Raw genomic sequence first — 27,648 nt, 5'->3', positions numbered from 1 at the left:
CAACGGCAGCTCGGCCGACATATTGTACTATCCGGCATTCCAGCAGATGAGGATTGACAGGGACCTGCTAATACCGACAGACGCCCCGCTCGTTGGTTTCGGAGGGAGTAAGGTATTCCCTCTGGGTTCGGTAACGTTACGGGTGACAGTAGGAGATTACCCCCAACACATCACCAGGAACGTGACATTCTTGGTGGTCGATTGCTCGTCCGCCTACAATGCTATCCTTGGACGACCTACGCTCAACTCGTGGAAGGCGGCAACATCAACTTACGCCCTAATGATCAGGTTCCCAACGGAGTATGGGGTAGGAGAGCTACGCGGAAGCCAAGTTGCCGCACGAGAATGCTACGTCGCTATGATGGAGATGCAAGACCAAATCCAGGCCTTGAACATAGAAGAGCACCGAACGGTGGCGGAACCAACAGAGAAGCTGGAGGAGATAACTCTTGACAGTTCCAATCCGGACAGAACAACCAAGATCGGAACGCTTGCCAAACCCGCAATCCGTCAAGAGCTCGTAGCTTTTCTGAGGAGCAATAAGGATGTGTTCGCCTGGAGCCATGACGATATGCCGGGAATCGATCCCTCCGTCATGGTACACAAATTGAATGTATTACCCTCATTTCCACCCGTCCGACAAAAGAAGAGAGTGTTCGCAACGGAACGAGACCAAGCAATAGCGGAGGAAGTCCGCAAACTCCAAGAGGCAAGCTTTATCAGGGAAGTCTACTATCCCGATTGGCTGGCGAATGTGGTAATGGTAAAGAAAGCGAGCGGTAAGTGGCGTATGTGCGTGGATTTCACGGATCTTAACAAAGCGTGCCCTAAAGATAGCTATCCCCTTCCAAGAGTCGACGTCCTAGTAGACTCGACGGCTCAACACCAATTATTAAGCTTCATGGACGCTTTCTCGGGTTATAATCAGATCCGCATGCTCGAGGCCGATCAGGAAAAGACTTCGTTCGTAACCAGCCAAGGACTATTCTGCTACAAAGTAATGCCATTCGGCCTGAAGAATGCGGGGGCAACATACCAAAGGCTAATGAACAAGATGTTCGCGAAGCAGATCGGGAGGAATGTTCAAGTCTATGTCGACGACATGCTGGTGAAGAGCCAGAAGGAGGAAGACCACCTCGAAGATCTTAAGGAGACGTTCGGTACGCTACGATCCTACAACATGAAACTCAATCCGGGAAAATGCGCATTCGGCGTAACGGCAGGCAAATTCCTAGGCTTCATGGTATCCCAGAGAGGGATTGAGGCTAACCCGGACAAAATCCGAGCCATACTAGAAATGGCACCCCCGCGAAATGTGAAGGAGATACAAAGCCTTAACGGCAAGGTAGCGGCGTTAAATAGATTCGTGTCGAGAGCCACGGACAAGTGCCTGCCCTTTTTCCGCACATTAAAGAAATCATTCGAGTGGACGGACGAGTGTCAGCGAGCGTTCGAGGAACTAAAGGCATACCTATCCTCACCACCCCTATTGAGTCCCTCGCAACCTGGCGAAGAACTTTTCCTCTACTTGGCTGTCTCCTCTGTCGCCGTCAGCGCTGCTTTAATTAGAGAAGAGGATAATGCACAGAAACCTGTATACTACGCCAGCCGGGCGCTCCGCGGCGCCGAAGAAAGATACCAACCTATGGAGAAACTCGCTTTCGCATTGATAACGGCGGCTCGCAAGCTCAAACATTACTTTCAAGCCCACACCGTGAACGTAATGACCGACAAGCCCTTGCGAAGGGCACTGAGTAATCCTGAAGCCGCAGGTCGACTGACACTGTGGGCAATAGAATTGAGTGAGTTTGATATCAAGTACCGTCCGCGTGTGGCCATTAAAGGACAAGCTGTAGCCGACTTCATAGCGGAGTTTACGCGTGACGAGGACAAGGGGGCAGAAGAACCCCCCAAGTGGAGCATCTTCACCGACGGGTCATCCAATCGGCGAATTGGAGGGGCCGGCATAGTGTTGCTGTCGCCCGAAGGGGACAAGATCGAATGTATGGTCCGTCTCGACTTCCCCATTACCAACAATGAAGCAGAATACGAAGCGGTGGCGGCAGGACTCGACCTAGCCAAAGCCGCCGGAGCTGAAAGTGTGGCCGTCCATTGCGACTCTCAGGTCGTGACCAATCAAGTAAACGGAGACTACGAATGCAAGGGGGAAAGGTTGAAGAGATATCTTGATCAAGTGAGAACGAGAGTCAACGGACTAAAAGCGACGGTCGTCCAAATCCCCAGGGGAGAAAATGAGCTCGCCGACCGGCTAGCCAAAGCCGCCTCAGCAGAACATGTGATGACACCGGGTAATGTACTTTCCTTCGTTCAACTCTTTCCACTAATAGACCCCGACAATATGCAGGAGATACGCTCCGAAAGAAACTGGACCACCCAGATAGCTTCATACCTGAAGGACGGGTTACTGCCACAAGAGAAGGAGGCAGCGAGGAAGCTGAAAGTCCAAGCGGCGAGATTCGTCTTGATAAGAGACGTTCTTTACAAGAGAGGATTCTCCCGCCCTTATCTAAGATGCCTCGGGGTTGAAGAGGCAGACTACGTAATGAGGGAAGTGCACGAAGGGATATGCGGGAATCACTCTGGATCGCGGTCGTTGGTGCACAAACTGGTACGAGCTGGGTATTACTGGCCGACCATGCAGAAGGATGCCGAGTCGTACGTTAAGAGCTGCGACAAATGCCAGAGGTTCAGCAATTTTATTGGACAGCCAGCTGAGGAACTGACCCCTATGACGGCTCCATGGCCGTTCGCACAATGGGGACTGGATATCATGGGACCCTTCCCAACTGCGGTAAGGCAGCTCAAGTTCTTGGTAGTGGGTATTGACTACTTCACAAAATGGGTAGAAGCGGAAGCCTTGGCCACCATTACAGAAAAGAACGTTAGAAGTTTTGTTTGGCGGTCCATCGTATGCAGGTTTGGTATTCCTAGAGTCCTTGTCTCGGATAACGGGAGGCAGTTCGACAACAGCCACTTCCGGGATTTTTGCACACAGCTGGGAATAAAAAACCACTACTCATCACCCGCCCATCCTCAGGCCAATGGCCAGGTTGAAGTCACGAACCGATCCCTGCTAAAGATTATCAAGACTCGGCTCGAGGGGGCAAAGGGAATATGGCCCGAAGAATTACCGAGCATACTGTGGGCGTACAGGACAACGGCGAGGACTCCGACAGGAGAGACGCCATTTCGACTGACATACGGGAATGAGGCGGTCATCCCCGCAGAAGTTGGCCTCACAAGTTACAGGGTTCACAACCATGACGAAGGCAGGAACGACGAATCAATGAGGCTACAGCTGGACCTGATAGATGAGGTAAGGTCGGCAGCGGAGCAAAGGATCGCAAGATACCAGGAACGCATGGCCAGACATTACAACTCCCGGGTCCGACACAGAGACTTCCAAGTAGGAGACCTCGTACTCAGGAGGGTCATGGGTGCAGCTAGAGACCCTACACAGGGAAAGCTCGGCCCCAACTGGGAAGGACCTTACCGAGTCACGGCATGGAAAAGGAAAGGAACATACCACTTGGAGACTACGGAGGGGGAGAAGCTACCGCATCCATGGAATGCGGAGCATTTGAGGAAATACTACCAGTGATAGTAACACGGCGAACGGCAACCAATTTTCCATTTGGCTTTTTTATTAACTATTTATAAGTTTTTTCTTTAACATGTGTTTCTCTTGCTACAATCCTGTCGTGCCTTTTTTAAGCCCAAGGGGGCAGGCACTTTTCCTTTACGCAATTAGATACCATTATAATCTTCTTCTACTTTGATGTCACTACAATTGTCCTCGAACTTAACGAATGCTAGTTTAAAGTCCATAATGTGGACGGATCACCAAAACGGTGAGAATTCTACATGTCCACAAAGTAGACGGATCACCAAAACGGTGAGAATTCTACATGTCCACAAAGTGGACGGATCACCAAAACGGTGAGAATTCTACATGTCCATAAAGTGGACGGATCACCAAAACGGTGAGAATAATACAAGTCCACAAAGTGGACGGATCACCCAAAACGGTGAGTAAATTCTACAAGGCCGGAAAGTGGACGGTATATGCACCATAATGCGGACGGATCACCAAAACGGTGAGTAGTTATACAAGTCCACAAATTGGACGGTGTAGCCTCCACAAAGTGGACGGATCACAAAGACGGTGAGAATTATGCAAGTCCATAAATTAGACGGTGTATCCGCCACAAAGTGGACGGATCACCGCAATTCAACACTTCCACAAATTGGACGGTGTACTCCTCAAAGTGGACGGATCACCTAAAGCGGTTAATAATTCCACATGTCCATAAAATGGACGGATCACCAAAACGGTGAGTAGTTACACAATTCCACAAATTGGACGGTGTACTCCTCAAAGTGGACGGATCACCCAAAACGTTTAATAATTTTACATGTCCATAAAGTGGACGGATCACCAAGACGGTGATAATTATACAAGTCCATAATTTAGACGGTATCAGTCTCAAAGCGAACGGATCACCGTAATTAAAATTAGAGATATTTACGCACCTAAAACGGTGAATAATTCTACATGTCCGAAAAGCGGACGGACCAACAAAACGTTTAGTAATACTACGTGTTTGTAAAATGGACGGCATAGCAAAAACGGTGAATAAATTACGTACATACATAAAGCAGACGGCTCTAAAACGCCCACAAGGTGGACGGACAACATGACGATATAAGTCAGCTTCAATAGTTTAGCTTATAAGTGGACGGATCAACAGACGAGCTTGTGCAAATTAAAATTCAAAATAAAAGTAGACGGAGAAAATCCTTAACGGATACAGATCACGAAAAGACAATGAATGAAAAGCATTGTTCAGTACAAATGAAACTTCAACCAAACCGTCTACAAATTATTAACAATACATAAAAAGGGAGACGGATCCTCATCAACAATTATATGGGTTACTCTGCTTTATTGGGGTCGACAACAGCGACCTCATTCGGCATAGCGGACTCTCCGTCACCCTGAGCTGCCTCTTCTCCAAAGAGATCCTCCGTATTTTCGGAGGCGACGGGTAGAGCAGACGTCTGACCTTGATCAGTTAGTGTTATCATGGACAAGTCCAGATCTGGGTAGGCCTTCTTCACCTGACGGAGCGAATCGTCGAAGCCTTGAAGGAACGATCCTGCCAGCTCCTTCAACAAAGACTCGGAGTTGCGATATTCGCTGACGGCGTCATCCCTTGCATGACGGAGTTTTTTCTTCAGATCCTTCACCTCGTCTGCTTTAACCTTCAAGGCCTTCCCAGCCTCCTCCGTCCTCTGTTCAAGTTCTTCTCTCGTCTTCTCAGAGAGTTCGAACTTCTGCTCCATCGTGGCCTTCCACTTGTGCAGCTGGCTAAGCTCCTCTTCCGTCTGCCCAAGTTTTGACCGTACCCGTTCCAGAGCCGCTTCACGGTTGAGGCAGCGGTCCATCAAGCCCTTCATCATAACCAAGGACTGAAATAGACAAAATTAGAAGTGTCAAAAATGAAACTAGGGAGTGGACGGACATAAACTGAAGGATAAGGAAAGTTACCTGTCCGACGGCAAATAACCCCGTCTCCCCCATCACCTCCGTCGAATGATTCCCAAGATCCTCATAATCCTCTGCAGAAAGTATGGACGTAAGCTTCTCCAAAGCGAACTTCGAGTCCTCACGGAGAAGGGGAGGGGGCTTCTCCCCGCTGACGGGTGGAGCATGCATTAGGCCCTTACCGGCCCCTTGTTTAACTTGGGTGACGGCCTTAGGGCCCTCAGCCATCAAGCCCACCACGGGCTCCATTGACACCTTTGGCTGCTTGAGTGGACGGTCGGACTTTGGTGGCTGCTTCCTCTTACCCGATGACCCCGGCACACTGGGAACAACGATCTCACCCGTCTTCTTTTGCTCGACGGCTAGAGATTTTATCATTGCCCTTCTCTTGGCGTCGTCCATTTCTGCAATACAGGACGGATGATGATATTTTTTCAAAAATAAAATTTCAATTTCAAGGGTAAAAGTAGACGGACTCACGTTTGTGTATTCTTTCGTCGTATGCAATGGCCTCACGGGTAGGTTCTGGACCGTCACAATACCAGTGTATTGTCTTTGGATTCACTAACTTAGCCCAGGTCCTTTCCTCTAGCCTAGTTTTTCTGCAAATCTCTTCAAGGAAACTAAATTCCTCGAGGCTAATCTGCGGACGCTGTCTACCTGCAAAGACAGACGGTCAAAATACGCACATAAAAGTGTACGGATATGTAAAAAAGGACAAGTAAGACGGATGTATACGTAATTGGTTTATTATTCCCCAAGTTGTATCGACGGGCATGTACTCCGTCTCTCCTGGACGGTTCATCCATCTGTCACCCTCCAGGAAGAAGTAGCGACTCTTCCAGTCTCTATTTGAGTCTGGGGTCTCAAAGATAATCTTCAACAGGGGACTTCGACTAGCAAAACGGTACAACCCCCTTGATCTGTCAATCTCATCTGGACGGTAACAGTGAAGAAATTCACGGACCGTCAATCTCCTTTCTCCGTCTGACCATGCACCATAAAGAATCTCCATTGCTATGAAGACCCTCCAGGCGTTCGGAGAAATCTGGGTGACGGACAGTCCCAGGTAATGTAAGAGTTCTCTATGGAGTGTAGAGAGCGGGAACCGAAGTCCAGCCTTCAACACCTGCTCGTACACTCCAACGCCCTCTACCCCGTCATAATAACATTTCTCCGACACGTAGGGGAGACGGATTGGAATGTAATCTGGTATCTGAAAATTGGTTCTAAAGGTACTGAAGTGTCTCTCCCGGATGACGGACGTGAACCTATGCACTGTCCACTCTGGTAACATGATGAACTGCCTTAGTCCATCAGCACCCACAACGGACTCCAGTGCTTTATTCCCATCGTCAGCAGGACCCCCTATTTCAATTATCTCCACATCCTCACTTGTTGAGGACGAAGAGGATGCAGACGGACTCCTATCTTCGCCTGGACTATCTTGGTCTTTATGACCGGACGGGTATACACTCTCGTATTCCGTCCCGTCACGAACCACCGATTGGTTACTTGACGCACTAGACATTTCCTACAATTAATGATGAAACCTAAGACTTGACGGGTTTAAAAACATTGACGGGTATAGTAAGCCTAACAACAATGCTTGGACGAAAATGTAACTTGAAGAAATTGAAGTAAATACTTACCACACCTGGCGTAGAACGAGTGGCGGTTGTGGTAATTGGAGGTTACCAGTACTCGACGGATTGCTCTGACAAGGTTGACGGTTCTCTCTGACAGACGTTTTCTGTTTGGAAATGCGAAAATGAGAGATTGAGACGCCTCATATATATAGGAGACGCACGGAAGACGAAGCGACGCTTCGATCCTATACAACGGCCATTCAGAGATTGACACGTGGCATGCTAATAAATGCTGACAACCTGTCTGCTCGCATCAACAGTTTGTAACCGTCGACTCGATTAAACCATCTGAAATGGCAAGATACCCGTCATCATGTCTGACGGTTAAATCCATATGAAACCGTCGTCCTATCTGACGGTTGGATCCGTCAAACATTTTCAACCTTCTGTTTCGCGAATCCCACTCCGTCATCAAAATACCCGTCACGCCCATACATTAGAATCGTCACCCCATTGGTCCTTTGACCTAAAAGCAGACGGACCATTAGGGTGAAGGGGGCAACTGAAGATAGTAAAATTTAGTCTGATGGGCCTATCTAAATGGGCCTGACGGATGGGCACTGTTTGGTCTTTGTAAAGATGGGCCCACGCGCTCTGAAGGCCCATCGCACAGACATGGCAAGGGCCCATGATCCGAAATCTCTATTTGCCTAGAAAAGCCCTAAGATCCAATAAGGGAAATTGTATCAAAGTCCCACATTGGAAAGATCTGGAGGTTAAGAAGAAAAGCAACTCTCTACCACTATAAAAAGGAGTAATATTCACGCAAATCAAGGTAAGATGATTTGACCCTCTCTAACACCTCAAAATAACTCAAGGGACGAATTCTGACTTGACCTTCGGAGGGCTTTTGGCCGGCACCACACCGGTGCTCTCTAAGGGTTTTTCTTCCGTTTGTTCTTGTTGTGCAGGTTCGTTGACTCGCGAGTACGGTGTGACTTATTGGTGACAATTCTCAACGTCATCAAAGGCCATACCATAGAAAATCTAGAAAAGCCTTCCTTTCGGTGCAATATCAAGGAGATGAGTTTCCTTTTATTCTTGATCCTATATTGATGAACCATTGTGCAAGAACCTTCAATGGCGTAAGCTTAGTTGAAACCACAACTTCCCGGAGTTTTGATTTCATGCAGACAACATTCGTGGTGGAAATCATATAGAAGAAGCATAAAGCAATGTTATGAATTCCGTACCGTTCCGGCCCTTGTTCCACCTCGGACAAAATTCCATGCCATTCCGGTGTGTTTCGGGCATTCCGAGGCATTTCGGTAAATTCTAACCGAAATTCAAAATTCGGCCGGTATGGATTTTGGGATTTTTTTTTTTTTTTTCTTTACCTTCAACTTCATATCTGACATTCTGACCATCTGAGTTGCTGCCCTTCACTACCATCTACCATTCCTTCTTAATCTCCATTTGGACCATAATTCTCTGTTTCTTCTTGACCACCTTTCACAACTTTTTGCCGGCACAAAATCCACATCAAAAGAAAACTGAGGTGTTGATGGAAGGGCGTGCAACTGAATTAACCGAGTGAAGAGAAAGACTGAGAATGTGGATAATGGACGGTTATGATTTTAAATGGTGGAGGGCATATTCTATGAAATCTTTTAAGGAAGGGTCTTGAATGTCTATGTGTGGAACGTGAACCCAGCTGGTTATTAGTTTTTATTTTGGAGTTATCATCTGGGTTGCTCATTTTACAACAGTTGGGCTGAACAAAAAATAAAACGTTTGGGCTGCAGCACAGTCGGTCCAACTCAAAGATGTGCTATAGTCTCTTTCTTTTTCTTTTTCTTTTTTATATGCTCTCAATTTTTTTTAAGAGTCCAAATACAGGTATTTGTACTATTTCGAAAAATTTTCTAATGGGTCCTTGTAGTACTTGTGGGAGTTCTTTGATGATGAATTTGATCATTTTTTTGCATTTGATGATGATGAGTAATATTATGTTATAAACTTTGTTGGCTTATTATTTATGGGCTTATGTAATGAGTAGTGACTTGTTATATAAATCTTCGTATTGTGTGACGTTATTATATTGATGTTTAAGACTTAAGACTAGATGATTTGTATTATTTGATATTTACTTCTTTGAATTAATAATTTTATGTTGTATAAGAATATATATATTTATTTATTTAAGAACCCCGAAACACCCTAAAACTATACGTCGAAATAAGCTGATACCAAAATATTTCATTCTACTGGACAAACCGAAATGGGGTTCGAAACGGAATTAATAACATTAGTCTAAAGATTTTGCAGCCAGAGGGTAATTTGCTTGATTAATAAAGTCTAACTAAAAGGTTTGTAAGTCGGTCTCAGAACAATTTCTTCTATAGAGGATTCCTTATGGGATAGGTTTACCCTCAGAGAGGTTTTTATTTTTTATTTTTTGAAGAAGTCCTTTAGAAGCTTTCCACAACGTCACCAAATCCTTGTGTTCTTTATGATTTATTTTTACTTCTTTATTGATTGTGGTGATGCATGAGTATTTAATTTACCAATGTCAATTTTTTACAACTATTTGAATTGATGTTGCGTCTAAGTGAAATTCAAGTATGTTAATTAGAACAGTTAGGGGCCAAAACAGAATTTTCACAATTCACTCACATTATCTATGTTATTCTTAATAAATCATGTTATTTAATTTTCCTTTTTTCTTAATGATATGTTGTACAATTGAAGCTAGTTTCCCATTTAAAGATATCATATGCCACAAAATGACTTACATGTTTTTTTATAAGCAGATGAGCATTACATATGGCTATTAAAAACTTCCTTCTAATTGTTTCAAAACAAAACTACAATAGAGATTGGAAAATTGTAAACAGAACACTTTGTTTCATATTCATAATAACCATTATTCATAACCAAATAGACACATAGGTGTCCATCATCACCTATTAAGTATAACTAATGACAAATACAGTTTGACAACCTTTCTAGCATATAAAATGCAAAATTATAGCACCAGTACATTCGATTCTCAATCAAATTGAAGCATCGTTGTTGCCAATAAGGATTAATATAAAGAATACAAGCTACACCAATAAAGAAAATAATATATGATACAATAAAAGTTGTGGAGAAGACTAAAGGATCCACATCATACCATTTTCCGTGACTTGCATTTGAAGATTTTATTGGTGATGGAGGTGATTTATCAACCCTGGCGCAACTTTTCTCTAGTGGTGGTCCACAAAGAAATGGATTTCCTTCATAACTGCTATTTTGAAATGTTCCAAATTGTTCTTTCATGTCTGGAACTTTACTTGATAAGTTGTTATAAGCCACACTGAAAACTTCTAGAAAGTGCAGATCAATCAATGTTGAAGGAATTTCTCCACTCAAATTGTTGTGAGAAAGGTCCAAACTCTCCAAACTAGTCAATTTTGAGAATGTATTTGGTATGGAACCTGTCAACTGATTGTAAGACAAGTTTAGTGCAAGAATTGGAGATAGTTGTCCTAACTCTGGAGGGATGCCACCTGTTAGTTTGTTGACTGACAAATCCAATCCAGACATGAGATCAAGAATGCCACCCTTGTAGAAGTAAGATCTATATTTCGTTACAAACTCAATCCCAATTTGTGCAGCAACTTCTCGTTCTACCTCAAAATTTTCAAAATTCCTTTTGAGGATACTTTGATATGGGACAATTATATCTCTGAACTCCAAAAATGTGGAATTTGGTTCAGGAAGGGCATCAAAAGCATCTATCTTCTCAAATTTTAGGTCGTGAAAGCAATGCGGTATTGTTCCAGAAAAATTGTTCCTAGAAAGATCCATTATGGCAATATTCTTTAACCAACACAGCTTGTCCGGAATCATACCACTAAAATTGTTGCCACTCAACAGCAATATTCTTAAATTTGAAAGCACGCCCACTTCATTAGGGATTCTACCAGAAAATTTATTATCTCTAATGTCCAATGTCACCAGATGAAATGAAAAATTGAAAGAAAGTTTCGGTAATGATCCAGTGAGTTTGTTGCCTTGTAAAAATAGATGTCGAATAATATATAAATCAACGCAAGAAGGTGACCATCCAGAAAGCAAGTTATGAGAAAGGTCTTTGAAAATATATGCATGCATTTCACATGGAATTGGACCTTCGAAAAAATTATTACTCATGTCTAGAGACCATAAGTACTGCAGATTTCCTACCAGCCATCTTGGAATTAAACCTGAGAAGCCGTTGTTGCTAATATCTAGGAGCCCCAAGTGACTACCAGCTGTTGGTACCATAGCTGGCAAAGTACCTATAAACTGATTGTTTTTTAATTCCAAAATACGTAAGCTATTGTTAAAAAATCGGAATCCCTTTGAGAAAATTTCACCATGAAATTTATTATAAGATAACTTCAAAACCACCAAGGAGGTGCAATTGGCAACCAATTTCATTGGCACCTCTCCTGAAAAATTATTATTGGACAAGTCCAATTTCTCCAAATTACTTATGTCACCAATTGAGGATGGGAGAAAACCTTCAAAATGATTTTGAGATATATTTAGATATTGTAAGTTTGGAATCACCTTTCCAATAGTTTCCTGCAACTGCCCATTAAAGTTATTGTAAGAGAAATCCAACCAAGAAAGATTATTGCAGTGAGCTATTGGCAAGTGAAATTGACCCCCAAAATAATTATCCCGAAGATTTAGCAATTGCAATCTTGTATTATTTTCAATCAACCAAACAGGGAAGCTTCCCTTCAACCTATTGTGAGAGATATCAACCAATTCCAATTCTTGCTGGTAAAAGAGAAACTTTGGAATGTTGGAGGATAACTTATTCAGATCACAGTTAGGCAGCACTAGCACCTTTAACTGAAACGAAGGTTCCCAACTGGGATTTTCAGTTTCGATCTCAAATGTGTTGTTTTCACTCACAATTTTGTTACCGTCTTCAATCTGGTAGTTTTCACCTTTAAATCGAATCACTTTGAGCTTAGAGTGATTGGCAAATGAGCTGAATGATAATAAACCCCCAAAACGATTATAACTAAGATCAATGTACTCAAGGGTTGTCAAGTTGGCTATCACAGATGAAGACAAATTTCCACTGAATTGGTTCTCAGATAGATCTAATAACCTAAGAGATGTCAAACGACTTAGGCATGGAGGGAGGATCCATTCAAAGTGATTGTCAGAAAGATCTAACTCTTCAAGTTTCTTCAACATACCCAAATCTGTCAAAAGCAATAACATTAATAGTGTCCATCCTAATTATGTGCCAATGTAAAAATCAACAAGACAATCAATTAGTTTACTGGCCAGAATAGTAATTGGAAAGAATATGTTTTGACCCCTTGGATTATCAACCAGTAGATTAAACTATTTAAGCCAATTAACAAAAATATGTAAACAAGATTATCATAGGTTAATCACCCCAAGCAAGCATGTCACCCTATGTAAAAAGTAATTCATGATAAATTCAGCAATATGGTGACGAAGTTAAAAATCGATGGAGAACCTTGAAAGATAAAAACGATACAGGGGTTGTGTAAAACCTTGAAGATTTTATATTTGTAACATGTTGGAGACTATTCATTTGTAAAATGAATAAAATTGAATTTCGAGATTTGGAAATTTCTTTGTGAAAATTCAAGTTTCAGGATGTTCAATAAGTCGAAGCTTTTGTTCGATCGATCGAATTGATCAAGAAAAATGATTTGAAGTTTCTACCTAACTCAATTGATGCTCGATTCCTGTTCAATCGATCGAAAAGAGCTTTCGATTGATGCTCGATTCCTCTCGATCAATTGAGCCTCGTAAAAACTGTTTTTTGCATAATTTTCTGCAGAATTGTGATAACCATTTTGAACATTGGGAAAGGTTTTAAATCTTGTAAATGGTTGTTTGAGGCATCGTAACTCTCCATACATACCTTTTGAATGGTTATAACCCTATGGGTATAAATAGAGGTTAATGTTCACTTGAAAATATGACTTGGTATTCTGTGGGTATTCTCCAAAATAGTAAGTTACAAAGAAACACAAGAAATCCTGTGGGTATTCTCCAAAATTGCTATTTATAGAACCAATAAACTTGGTTATATCCTGGGGAAAAGTTTGTAGAAACTCTTTAGCAACTTGTGTATGGGGACAAATATTGTCTAAGGATAATATTCAATTGTGCCTCCAAGTCAATTACTAATTTCTATTTACTTGATGTGTTCATTTTGTTCTCTCATTGTGGCTTCAACCCTTGATCCGCAACATGTTAGTAGCAACACAGCAGATGAGAATTATCTTAGGTCTTTCGACTCACGGGTTGATGATTTCTTGGTTTAGGTTTTCTCTTTTGTAGCACGTCACTAAGTATCTTATATGTTTTCGCGGGTTAGGCATGAAAAACAAGGTAGCACTAACTCAACTAAAACATGTCAAAATCCGTGTTTTAAGATTTTGAATCGATCGAGTTGCTATCAAGGAAGTTTCGAGAATCTTCTTTTAATCGGTCAAGCTAGGATCAAATGGCTATCAAAGACACTTGTTTGATTGATCAATCATCAATCAAACAGGTGTCTTTTTTGAACTACATTTTGGACTCATAATTTTGAACTCTTGGTGACACATTACATATTCAAACAAGATTACATTGCATTGGAATGTGCCAATAAAACCTAACATGAATAATTATATTTCAGTCATTCTTCTTCATTTGTTTTTAGTTTTTACACTCCCAATCTATGTCAGATAAGTACCGGTAACATTAACAAAGTATAAATGCCAAATTTCATAGTAGATTCTTACCTTTAGCATGTAAATTCCCGTGGAGTTTATTTTGAGATAATGATACAGCCTTGAGAGAAGATAGTGTCCCAATATATGGAGAAAGAATTCCAGTGAACATATTACCACTCATATCTAAAATCTCCAAACTTCTGAAATTTGTCATATCTGCCAAGAGAATTAAAAAGAGATAGTGTAAAGAGTAAATATTTAAAATGGCATACTTGTGGATACTAAAAGACATTCCTTCTCACAGGAAAATTATTTTAGCCGTTGAAAAATGTATGATGGAATTTTACCCTTGAATGGTAGGCTTCCTTTGAGTCGATTCTCTCGCACAATGAGTACCTCCAAATTTCTTAGATTACTCAGTTCTAAATCATAGGTGAAGAGAATTACATTAGTCATATTGAAGGAAAAATTAGGATTTAAAGAATTCTTTGTAGTAAAGTACCCTAAAAACTCTAGAGGATCTTAATCTTATTGAATGCATTGAAATATTCACTAGAAAGCATGTACAACTAGCGTAAATGTAGATGAGGTCAATAAGGCATATAAGATTTCAATTTTGTTTGAGTTTTTTCGTGGTATTTTTTATAAAGGAAATTTAGGGGGAAATTTTGAGAAAAATTCAAATTTACATGTACGTACCTTTGCTAGAAAGAGGCCCTTGCATTTCATTGTAACTTAGGTCTAGATATTTAAGATCTGGGAGTGCACCCAAAAATCTTAAAATGTCCTTTTGCAAGAGATTCCAACTTAAATCTATGTGCTTTAGCTTGTTCAATTTAGGCAAAGAATTCCATTCTGAAGAAAGTATACAACCAATTGTTAAATCTTAGAACGCAATGGAAAAAGGGTGCCCTTTAATATTTTTTAAAGGGAAAAACAAAATAAATAAATAAACATTTTATTTTGAAATAATTTCATCGATAAAAATAGTCTACACTCCTCCGAGGACAAGTTCAGTGATCAAATTATCCCATGGGAAGGTGGAAGAAATCCACACGCATTAAGTACATTTAGGATATGTTTGGAATCTACTTATTTTATTGAAACTGAAATTTTTTTGTTGAAAATACTGTAGACAAAGGTAAAAGTTAGCTGAAATAGTATAATGTGACTATGAATAGTACCAAAAAGTGCAGTGAAGTCCATAAATAGTAGCAAAAATAAGCTGAATAATAAAATAAGTTGGCAAAAATATTTTTTGCCAAACACACACTTAGTGTCCATTTGGAAACAACTTATTTAATTGAAACTGAAATTTTTTTACTAAAAGTGTAAAAAAAATTAGTTGAATAGTACAATAGAATTCATGAATTATAAATAGTACCAAAAGTGCAATAAGGCCCATAAATAATACACAAAAAAAAAAAAAAAAAAAAACTCAAATAAGTTTAAACAAATAAGTACATTCCAAATGGGCTCTTAGTCACTACTAAGTAAATAACAGCTAATATTTGTTTAATCAATTATTTAATGGACATGGTACTGTTATTCAAATTTATTATGATAACTCAAACAAATAGTGCTTTTATGGTATCGTGGCCTAAAACTAAATCATGTGACAAGAGAAGTAATAACAAAAATAACATGATGATGGCAATAATAACTTTGAAAAAAATTTCACATAATTAAATAATAGGTTAAAATATAAAATTTACCTTCTAAATTTCACTATTTTTCATTTCTGTCATATAAGTTTGAGTTTTGTTATTTCATTCTTCTAATTAGTTCCATTCCCTCTCAATTAAGTCTTTCGTGGTAGTTTTTACCGTTAACTGTTATTTTCTTATTTATTTTTTATTTTTTTAATTTATTTCTTAATTTTAGAAAAAATACATTAATTTAAAAAATAAAAAAATATATAAAAAATAAATAAAATAAAAAACTAGAAAGCCAGAGGAACGACGTCTGAAAAACAGTGCCACCTTTATTGTGCCAGCTATGTACTAGCTTAGGATTGAGCTCCGCAAGTTTAGAGGAGTAGAACCCTCTGTAACCAGCTTTAACACCAAATGTCTGATGCACACCATAGAGGTCCCAGAGAACCACCACGACGGGCAGGGCAGGGACTTCAACTCCCAGAAAGAAATAATACTTTTAACTTTTCATAAAGTTTTATTGCCATAAATTTTATAAGCATAGGATGAACTAGTATTAAAATGTACGTGTTAAGGAAGAAATAATTTTTTTGTTACAATTTATTCATCTTTTTGAGAGTTGTATAACCAATTAAGATCCGGTGTAATAGTCAAGTACAAGCTAAGGTTATTGCATTATACAATACCATATTGAAGGGTTAAGATTAAAAGTAAAAGTATATTTGGCCTTAATTCTTGGATCAAATTTTTTTTTTTTATAACTTTTTTAACCTTCATTTCTCACGCTATTTTTGGGGTGCAATAGCACACCAAATCAAATCCAACTTCTTGTATAACATTATGTTAAAAGGTTTTTTTTTTAATTAACTTTTGTTATTTATAAATTTAGCCTGACTTGTTCGGTTCCATTTTACCAATTGTAATCAAGCGCAATTAACATATTCCATTTCATAAAATGAGTAAATTTAAATGTAGTACATTATGTTTTATAATTGAATTTAAAAACACTTGGTTAAATTGAATGGATATTTAAAAAAAAAATTATTTAATTAATCAGTACAACAAATTGTTTGGATTCAATTGAGTAACACTTATAAAATTTATAATTAAAAAAAAAAAAAAAAACTGCCTTAACATAAAAAGAATAATAATGAAACAAAAACCGAATATTACAATGACGGGGGATAAGAACGCACGTGTGGTGCAAGTTGAAATCACCGGGTATTACCGGTCACACCAAGTAATATTTTACTTTTCCCAAGAAAATTATGAAAGTATGGAGCATAGTCAAAAACAAAGAAAAAGAAAAACCAATTTTTTTTAATGCGCTTCTCCTTAGTCATGACTCATGACCTGCTCCAAAAGAAGACTAAAAAGAGTGGAGTGGGAGATGTAGAACGACAGTGGTGGAGAACGACATCGGAGTGGGAGATGTAGAAACCATGAGAAAGGTGGTAGAATAGGTTTTGGTCTAATTGGTTGGGTTGGGTTTTGAGGGCTTGTTGTGGAATGTAGCCTTTGAGGTGTGGTACTTTTTGTAAAGTAGTGGTGATGTAGATGTTGGTTTCATTTTTGTTACTCAGGCGTGGGAGGGATTGGAAAGACTTTGTCCATCTAATTGGCTTTTTTTTTTTTTTAATTAATGTTTTTCTAAAATTAAGAATAAATTAAATATAAAAAAATAAAATAAATGTTAACGGTAGAAACTAACAGCACACAGGAGACTTAATTGGGAAGAGATGAAACCTAGAGGATTGAAATGACAAAATCCAAACTTATAGGACTAAAATGAAAAATGGTGAAATTTAGAGGCATGGTTGGCTTTGTCACAACAACGATGATAGCGATGAGCCTGACTGGTATGGCATGGTTTCAACTTGTGGCTTCAGTCTTGGCTATGGATTTGTTCAAAGTGAGGTGTTTGATGTTTGGTCTGTGTGTGGTTTTTTGTACCGGAAATTACATTTTTCTGCCCTTCATTTTACACTTTATTCCCTGAAATATCAAAATGCACGATTAACTCTCCAAAGTTATAACTCTATTTCAATTTCTCCCTACCATCTATTCTGGTGCAAACTTTGACAAAATTTAGTATTAAAAGACCAATTTACCTCTCTCTCTCCAAAATAGATAGTAGAGGAGTAAAATGGATTTTTAAAACTAAATTTCATTATATTTAAAAGCAAACCAAATGGTAGAAGTTTAAGTGTTACAAAGTAATTTATTTAGGGGTCGATCATGTGTTTTGATAGTACATGAAAAAAAAAAAAGAAAAAAAAAACCTGTAAATTGAGGTAAATTTTAGGGTGGAAAAGTGTAATTTTCCCTTTTGTGCTTTGGGAATATAGATGAGTTTGGGGTTTTGGATGAAGCTTATAAAGAAAATGAGTTGTTGGCTTTAAGCTTTTGATGTTTGTGAGGAAATAGGTTTGATTGAAATGATGGAGTTGGTACCAAGGGAGTCAATTTCGTACTGGAGGCTGTTTGGGTTTTGATCAAAGGAACGAAATATTTCGTATCGGTTAATACCGGTGTACCGTATTGGGTTTACCGCTATTTATATATTTCTATATATATATATATATATATATATATATATATATTTGTATTATTTATGTAAGTATGAATATATTAATTTTTATGTTTATCAACAAAAAAAATTTAAATCCACATATTTTATAAGCCTACATATTAGCTTAAATATATTAACAAATATATTAGATTAAGTAAATTTTTTTTTTTATTGTACTGACCGAAACGCCGATACAGGCCAATACAACCAAAATAAGCCAGTACAACCTGGTATTTTTTTGGTATGTTTTGGAGAAGTATCAGTACCGGTTTAATGGCCAATACAGTATATTTTCCCAGTATGGCCTGTACCAGTATAGTATTGACTTCCTTGGTTGGTACACATTGTGGGTTGTCCCCCCTTAAGATTGAGTTTCCTTTCAAATGTTTCTCAATCTCAAAATAGTTTTCAAGTTTAGAGAAAGGTAAATCAAGAATAAAGAATAACAAATTAACTCAAAAAACATTGAAATTTTTTTAAGAAAAGTTCTTTAAAAATTTATTATAAAAATCTTGTAAACGTAGCATTACTCTAAAACCAAGGACATTTGATGTTTGTTGACTTTATATATTTTGTCATATAAGATTTTGAGACCTAACAATTTTACATGTCATTATTCTAATATATATATTGATTAAGTCTAAATCATATTCTATATTTAAATCTGCAGTAAATTGTTGCCGCAATTAAAATAAAAGACTATTAATAACTATAACAATTATTTTTTAATAACTACTATATTAAATTTCTTATTTAGACAAAAATAAAAGACTGTTAATAACTAGCATAATTATCAAATTTCATATTTAGACAAAGAATAAAATTTCTTGTGCATTGTATATGTTACCAACTAGAGTTACAATGATTGTTTTTCTTCTTCTTTTAACTTTTTTTTTTTTTGGTGTTTTAAATTAGAAACAGAGCTCACATACCTTTATTTCCTTGCCAACCACGAATTCCATTGCGAGATAAATCAAGAATTCTTAACTCCTTGAAAGGCTGCAACAAGGACTCTTTCAAGAACCAATTTTCATTGTCAGCATAGATGTAAGTTTCATGGTTTATATTGGAGAGCCAAAGCTTGATCACGTAGCCAGTGGTGTCATTACATTTGACCCGCTCCCAATTACAACACTCACTCTTTAGGTCGTAAACCCATGATGGAAGAAGGGGTTCTGTATAATTAGTATTGGATTTCAGATATGCCTTCAATTCTAGCAGACCCATCCTCTCTTCCTCAATGCAAGCTCTCAGCTCATGAATGTGAGCAAAAATTACTAAAACCCACAGTAAAGACCTCACTAAAGGCCACTCCATTGAGAAATATTGTGAAGCACCAACTTTCATTTCTAGCTAAGTCTTCTTATATAGAAAAGTTTAGAGAAAATTATATAACGCTCCTTGAGGTTTATTTAACTTACATTTTGATCCTTTTATTTCTAAAAGTTAAAGTCAAAATTGTCACCTAAACGGTGTCAACTAAAATCATAGAAACACAATCTCATGTTTACTCTCCTCTACGTCAAATGAAGACAAAAACTGGAAAAATAAAATAATGAGTTCCACAAACCAAAAAAACAAATAATAATAATTCTTGAATCTAATAAATAAAGCATTTATTAAAGCATAGTGTTTTTTTTTTTTTTTTTTGATATAAGATAGAATTCTACTCTAACCTAATCTAAGTGTATATGTGTGTGGAGCTCCCTCCTAGAGACTTGAACCCCGACCCTTGCCCCCTACACCCCACAAGCACTTATACTTGTGGAGTGACCATCGCACCAAGGGTGTGCGGTGGTAAATATAGTGTTTATTTACCTACATTCTTACCAGAATGAGTAATGCTAAAGATCCAAAATTTTACCAACCGTTGACATGGCGACAGGTTATTAGTAAATGAAAAAAGTAATGTTTATGGTAGGTCTAGATGAAAGCCAATAAGAAATTACCCACAACAACAATTTGTAAAAATGTTGTAAAATAGTTTGTGGTTATAGTATTACTCTACTAATATTTCTCATTAATTAAATGCATAAAGCTTTTCGGGTTTGGGTTTTTTCTTTTTTTTTTTTAATTGAAACAAAAACTTTTATCGCTGGAAAAGGGAGAAACAAAACAGCAAAACATTCCATGCAATAGAGAAGGAATCTTTCTTGTCAAGCAAGACCTAGGCAATCCTTATGAATTGACTTTACAAAAATTAGGGGCGGCCGGCCAAGCCCAATAAAACATTTATTAAGTTCACATTGCTTTGATTCTAAATTAAATCTTGAATGTCAGAAACGAAGTTTTTCAACCTCCACTGAACACCAGCTTCTTTATTGATGACAGCATTCACACCGATCAAGTTAAGGGGTATTTTACCATGTGCAATTGCTCTCAATTATTGTTGAGATTGAGAATTTTAAAGTTTTTTTTTTTTTTTTAATTTCAATCTCAATCTTTAAATAATAATAAAATATTACAAATTATAAAATTACAAATTAAAGAAATAAAAATCATGTGTGAGACGAATGAGCCCATGCAATACCCTAGATATTGTATGGGATCCTAATCCGCATTGATATTATTAGGTTCTAAAAGTTTAGAACAATTGGCAAACCATGAATATAAACTTGTCTAAATATAGATCTTAGAGTCTATGACTCCATATTAGACAATGTTCAAAGTGCTGCAAGTCAAAATTCAAAGAACATACAAGCTGCAGGTTCAAAAATTCAAAATCAGACTGGTTCAATCGATTAGGCTCGATCGATCAAGCTCAATCGATCAGAAGTCGCAAATCAACAAAAATTAGCAAAAGTAAAAAGCCCATAACTTGTCCGTTTGAAGCTCAAATCGCGATCCATTTTTTGCAGTATTTAAAAGACATTATAAGCTAACCCTAGATGGGGTTTTTAGAGAGAAAAGAGTGCATCATGTGCCTCCAATTGTAGATCTAGGGTTTTTGTACCCAAAACTCTCTAAAGTCTTCTACAGGAAATATTCCTTGAAGAATCTCAAGATCCGGTGTTGTAGAAGTTGCTGCATACAATATCCACCACTGATGGTGATTTAAAACCTTTGAGTGGGATCTCAAAGTTACAAACATGGTGTTTGTGTGCAACAAATTCAAGATAGAAGAGTCCGTGGATTCGGAGCTGCACATGGTCGTATGAGTAAGTTCTACAAGAGGTAGCTTTAGATTTTAGGAAGAAAATCTATTGTAAACTTTCATTCTATCATAGTGGATTTGTTTGCCTTAAGGATAGGTCAGGTTAAATCCTCCCCAGGTTTTTTATCTTGAAAAGGTTGGTTTCATTGGTTTTCCTAGGTAATTATATCGTTGTCTTATTTATTTTTCCGCACTACATGATATGATTTATTGCTGTTTAACCTAGATCTGAAGAGTAAACCTAAGTGTTAACTTGGTTAATTAATTAGGTTAAACAATCTGAGTGTTCAGAGGTCTAAACAAACAAATAGATATACCTCATAGAATCACTCTCAATTGGGTTATTTACTTATTTTCATTTAACCTAAATATTTGTTTGTGTTTAAATATAAATTTTCTTACTTATATGATTCATTGTTATATCAATTAAGTGTTGTATAAATATACCATTAAATATTGCATCAAATTTCTAATTAGATTTGGTTTAGGTTTCTTAACAAGAGGTGGATTTTTCTTGATATAAAAGGAAAAAAAAAAATTATCTTATTGAAGAGGAATATGGATATTCATTGTACATGAAAAAATATAATCAAAACCTTATAAATAAATATTATTGCAAAGGATTTGGTGACTTTTGAAATTCTTCCACATGGGGAGAAGACTCTTAGAAGAACATAAGGTGGGTTCCTTAGAGCAGTTTGGTAAATTTGTTTGAGTTGAAAGATACATATGGTATCAGTTAAGAGTTTGTTTTGTGAGCGTGTGAGTTTTTTTAGTTTATTGAGGTTTTTGGATTGTGAGTATATGTGTGTGAGGTTTGTAAGTGAGTTTGTGTTTGTGAGAATAAGGTTTGTGAGTTGTGGGTTTTGTTTATATTTGCAAGGTGTATGAGTTAGTTTGATTAAGTGTTGTTGTAATCCATATCATTAATAGTGAATTTAGCTGGTGTTGCATTGCATGTGAATGTAGGTATAGAGTTTATCAAACCACGTTAAATATTGTTGTTTCATTTAATAGTTTATCTTTCTGTCCTTGTGAATGCGCTTCTACTAGTCTCAAAACACAACATTGAATATTGGAATTTCTGCTATTTCACAATATATATATATATATATATATATATATATATATATATATATCGTGCTAGACAAGTAGTTATTTATATTTTATTTTATAAGGTTAAAAAAAAGCTCAATTGTGACGACTAATTGAAGCGGTTACTATTTGCTTTATGATTAAATATGTGTCTATCTTTATATATATAATTTGATGGCAAGGAAAGGGGAATTTAAAACTTGAATGTTTAAAAACACTAAAAAATGTCAACCAGTTAAACTACAAAGCTTTCAAAATTTCTTCTTTTTTTTTTTTTTCTTTATGTTTTCTTTATATCAAGCAAAAACTATTATTTCATTCTATAGAACCTAGATCATAGATGCTAATAGTTATCTTTTAAAGAAGTTTTACGTTCACAATATTTTCACAACAAATCATATGTGGTAAATTGTTATTGATTCTAATTTGAACTTATCATTAAAATTTACTTTTCAGCCTACCAATTAATAACAACCAGTAATAACTTGCCACTTAAGATTTGTCATGAAAGTATTGTGAAAATGTTGTGGACGAACATTTCTCTATCTTTTATAACTTTTGTGTATTATCTAAAGCTCTTTCTTAGTACTTTTTGGCCCTAATGATACTAACTCATGAGTAGGTGCTAAGGGTAATGGAACAAATAGTTAACACTTTTTTAGCAACAAATACTTAAGACTTTTTTTTATAATAATAGTTAAGATTTTTTTTTATATTTTAGTAATAGTTAAGACTTAGGAGAAGGAACTATGTGTATGGATATATGTCTCTCATGGGTTATGTGTAATTGGGTTCCGCCCGTATTCATTTGCATGTTCATTTAGTTTCTCTGCAATTTTAAATTTTTGTTTCTCACGAAAAATTTAAAAAAATAAATAAAAAAAGTTCTCTTCATTTTTGTTTTATTTTTTTTGGTCTAGTAAGTTTCAAGTAAAGCACTCATCGAATTTTCTATTTAATTATTTATGTTTTAACGGGTTCAGAAAAATCCCTGTTACGCTTTTTTTCCATTAGCCTTATTGATTGTTTTTTTTTTTTTGACAAAAATGATAAAAGTATATTAATAAAGAAGAAAAGTACTCGTCCCATTACCCGGAAGTTGTACATAAAAGCCAGCACAATGGCATGAAAACCCCAGAAACAAAACTAAAAGAAAGAATAGAGAAAGATGGGCTCACGAGACCAATATCTCATTGACATGTGAGTTCCACGAGGGAAATTAAAAAAACTGTCAAAATATTAATTGCTCTTTCTCTTTTCCCATAAAACTTTCTTAAAATAGTTTACTAACAAATGTCCTTCCGGAATTCGTTAATATTTCCCTTTCTATGAAGTATTATTTTCTATCATAATGAATGACATTAGCAAATTACACCAACGTAATAATGATATTAGTAATAAACAAAATACAACACAAAATTTAGATGAAAATATCACAAATGAACAAGAAATCCACCAAAATGAGTTAGAAGATAATAAAATGATACAATTGCAAGATAACAATGATGTTCAATTTTGCAACACAACAAATCTTGATAATGAACTTCAAAAGAATTTAGAATAAAATGAAAATAATGATGAAAATGGCACAAATTAACAAGCTCACCATAATGATGTTCAATTAGAAGAAAATAAAAATAATAATAACATGTCGAAATACATTCCTACAAATATTTATGATCTAGGTAATTGGAAAAATATTGACACAAAATTTAGAGATTTATTAGTAGAAAGAGGTTCATTAAGAGTGGATTAGCCAATTAGCTATATTATCGATTGAAAATGAGATGTTAGAAGAACTTGAATACAAAATTTTAATTAATAAATTTGCATTTCAAAAGACAAGAAAAATAGATTTTAAATGAAATATATTATAATACATAAATAATAATAATAATAAATGCCCTATTTTAGTTCTCACTTTAGGCCTCAAAATGTCTAGGGCCAGAATGGTCCCAACTCCTAGAGATAAGCGGTTCGAGTGATTGCCCCAGTAAGACCTGTGTGGTAAATGTGGTATTACCCATTACCGTCACATGACGTGGGGTCGATAAACTTACACCGGAAACCCTCCTTTTTTCATTCAGCAAATAATAAATAAATAACACATGCACACATGTCCCAGACTAATATGCCAGCCAATTACACGTGGCCTGATCCATCAACGTATATAGCACTAAATAAATAAATAAATATTACACACAAACGTGATGGAAACAAGAAGGATGAAAAGATCATATACATTCACACACACCAACCAACCATTAATTTGACAAAGAACTAAACAGAAAGAACAAGGAAAGTTCATATGTGTGGAGTCCGGAAACGCAATTGATGGAGAAGAGAGAGAGAGAGAGAAGAAGAAAAAGAGGTGAAACTTTGCTAGAATAATTGTAGTTGAAATGGCTGGCATTTAAATTGAAAGAGAAAGTACGTGGAAACACGTTTGTACCATAATTTTTGCCACAATATACGTGCAGTTGTGAGATATTGGAAAAAATGTATTGAGTCTATTTGAAAGTGACAGTTCACCTATTAAAATTGCATATATCATCCAAACGCGGTAACTATTGTGGCAAATGATGTCATCCTAGAAGAACTGAATCTAAAATGTAGTAGGGGCATAATCGTTCCCAGCTTAGTGACCAATATGAAAATTGCCAACCTGTATTGATCAATATGGTATAAAATTACCAATTTCAATGATGATTGCCATATACTTAAAATGTTAAAAAAAATAAACGGTAAATTACAAATTACAATCCTAAAGTTTGAGAGTGTTTAAATTTTATACTCTAACGTTTCAAAATTTGGAATTTACTCCGTCCTGACTTGAAGTCCTGACTTTGTCTTTGTTCATAAGGATAAAAGCCAGATTGAAAATGCCGAGCATCTATATTCCATAGCACACCCCATGTGGTCTGCTTCTATGACCAATTGGCCATTGCAATGATTATAGAGAAATAGATTCCAAGTGGCCTATTTCTGGGTGCCAACATTCTCATGATTACGCCTCTATTTGTCAAATTTCTACGGCCATTGTCTTTTGTTGCAGGACCAAAGAGCAATGGTAAAAAAGACTGTTTAGAACATTGCCTTACATTTAGTCAACTTGTTAAAAGATAATATGTTTGGTATGTTGATTTTGTAGTATTATTTTGATGCGGTAAACATGCTAATCAAGTGACTCCACTTTTTCAAAAACAGAGAATATGTGACTTTGAGTAGGGGCAATTTTATACGGAAGTCTTGAGATTAAAATCCTAAAGTTTAGGAATTTGAAATGAACAATTAAAAGTTTTGAGCTGTATCTACATATTTTGCAAAAAAAATCTATTACAATTTAGTGTTTACAACTCAAATTCCAATTTCCCCATTTCTCTCCCATTCTTTTTACTTGTCAATATTTAATATTTTACTAATTTACATGTTGACTCTCTAACTTTGATTAAAGTTCACTTCCTTTAACTTTATTTTTATTTAATAAAATTTTTTAACTTTAAGTTTATTCAATTCATGCCTCCTGTTAGTCTTCATTCATGCCTCATGTTAGTCTTCATTAGAATTGCATCGATAGTAACCTCCAAAATAACATAGTTTGCATTTTTTTTTTTAAATATGAAAATTAATACGAAAAAATATTTTTTGAAAAATAAAATAAAATAAAATTTTAATTTAAATATCTTTCATTTGAAAAATGCAGGAAAATAAAAATCAAAGATATGCCCCTCCTGTTACACGAAAAAATTTTAAATGCTCGTATTTGTTCTTTATCTTTTAGTTGACATTCCAACCAATTTTTTGGATGCATGGGAACAAGCCGACAACCATGATCAGCTTACCTCCTTCCAAGCAATTTACTTCTTTGTTTTGTTCGGCACTTGGGCTCCACAATATTCTTGAATTCAAGCAATCAGTTGCTTGATTTCTTTTGTATTGATTAGCGCCGCAATAATTTTGGCCATCTCTCACGTTTAAAGCACGTGTGTCACTTTTAAGAAGAATTAAAGCTACTTTTTATTTATTTATTTTTTTCCCCTCATTGCAAGAAGCAAATTCCTTATTCCTTTGACCTTGATGAGAGGTGGTTTTACGTCAAACATTTCATTTTTTTTTTTTTTTTTAGAATATCAATTAATGGCATCCACTTCTAATGATTGTGCTTAACTAGTATAAAGATAAGATCATTTGGGTAATCTTAGTCACACTCAAGTCTGGTGAAAGCTTGAAAATGTGTTAAAAACACGAGCTGTTTAGATACCCAAATTAAAGTTATGGCTCGATAAATTTTACACTAACTTAATTCTAAGTGCGGAATAGTGTAAATGCGAGCGGATAAACAAACAAGCTACTCTAATCCAAAATCAAGACAACACAGTAGTAAAATGGAATGTCAAAGAGTAGAGAAGAGAGATGCAAACACAAAATAACACGCCGATATATTATCAAAGAGGAAACCGAAGAATTTGGCAAAAAACCTCTCCATCGCCGTCCAAGTGGTAATCGATCCACTAGACAATCGATTGGGTTACATGGGTTAGCAAGAAACCCTCCAAGCCTAATCTACCCGATGTACCTAAGCCTTTCAAGCTCCTTCTCCAACAAGGCTTCTCGGAACTGTGTCTTGTCTAGCTCTCCGGATCCCACAACAAGCTCCATGTTGTATCTGCCATCCTTAGCTTCTTCCAATGCTTCCCAGCAACACCAAAACATCACTTGACACTCTAAAAGGATGTGATAAGTGTTTGGGCTATCAACCTCTCAATGGTATGGAAATGAAGAGGTAGGAGGTAAGGAAAATCCACAAGCAATTGTGTAGAGGATTGTGGGTATAATAATCTCTAACTCTCAAGGTGTTTGGCTAGGGTTTTCTCTCAAAAGTTCTCCTCAACATTTGTGAGTAATGTGGGTATAAATAGTGTAGGCACAAAAAGTGTGTATCAGAATTGACAGTCTGGCAAAATAAAATGTCTCGTGGGTGTCTCATGGGAAGGCCTTACCCATGAGATACTCGTGAGATACAACTGTCTCCATCTTATCCTAATATTCGCATTCCAACATGTGCAAGTCACATGAGTCACTTCGTGGGATGCTTAGTCGCGAGATACCCGCGAAAACTCTTCAGTCTTCAATTGCTTGAGTCTTCACACACACTCTCTCTCTCTATCACACAACCCTTACAATCAAATCCCACAATAAATACAGGATACAAAAGATTGAATAAAATTACAATCAAATTTGACACAAAATTAAAGCCAACAA

General features: G+C 36.9%; 2 protein-coding genes across 2 annotated transcripts; both read right to left on the bottom strand.

Annotated features, from left to right (window-relative positions):
• Positions 1-4,443: 4,443 nt before the first annotated feature.
• On the bottom strand, positions 4,444-6,169 carry LOC115989456. Its single transcript, XM_031113146.1, has 3 exons — positions 6,050-6,169; positions 5,573-5,973; positions 4,444-5,493 (listed from the first exon to the last, which is right to left on the bottom strand). The coding sequence occupies exons 2-3, from the start codon at positions 5,969-5,971 to the stop codon at positions 4,957-4,959; spliced, it is 936 nt and encodes a 311-aa protein (XP_030969006.1). The 5' UTR covers positions 5,972-5,973; positions 6,050-6,169; the 3' UTR covers positions 4,444-4,956.
• Positions 6,170-10,137: 3,968 nt separating this feature from the next.
• Positions 10,138-19,484, bottom strand: LOC115989983 (receptor like protein 21-like). The gene is made up of 5 exons (XM_031113846.1): positions 19,070-19,484; positions 14,610-14,765; positions 14,258-14,413; positions 13,980-14,126; positions 10,138-12,413 (listed from the first exon to the last, which is right to left on the bottom strand). The coding sequence occupies exons 1-5, from the start codon at positions 19,482-19,484 to the stop codon at positions 10,138-10,140; spliced, it is 3,150 nt and encodes a 1,049-aa protein (XP_030969706.1).
• Between the last annotated feature and the right edge of the window lie 8,164 nt (positions 19,485-27,648).

Source organism: Quercus lobata, chromosome 5, assembly GCF_001633185.2.
Source record: "Quercus lobata isolate SW786 chromosome 5, ValleyOak3.0 Primary Assembly, whole genome shotgun sequence".
Classification (NCBI taxonomy): domain Eukaryota; kingdom Viridiplantae; phylum Streptophyta; class Magnoliopsida; order Fagales; family Fagaceae; genus Quercus; species Quercus lobata.
Note: the sequence above shows the minus strand (reverse complement) of the source record. Positions and strands in the feature narration are given on the sequence as shown.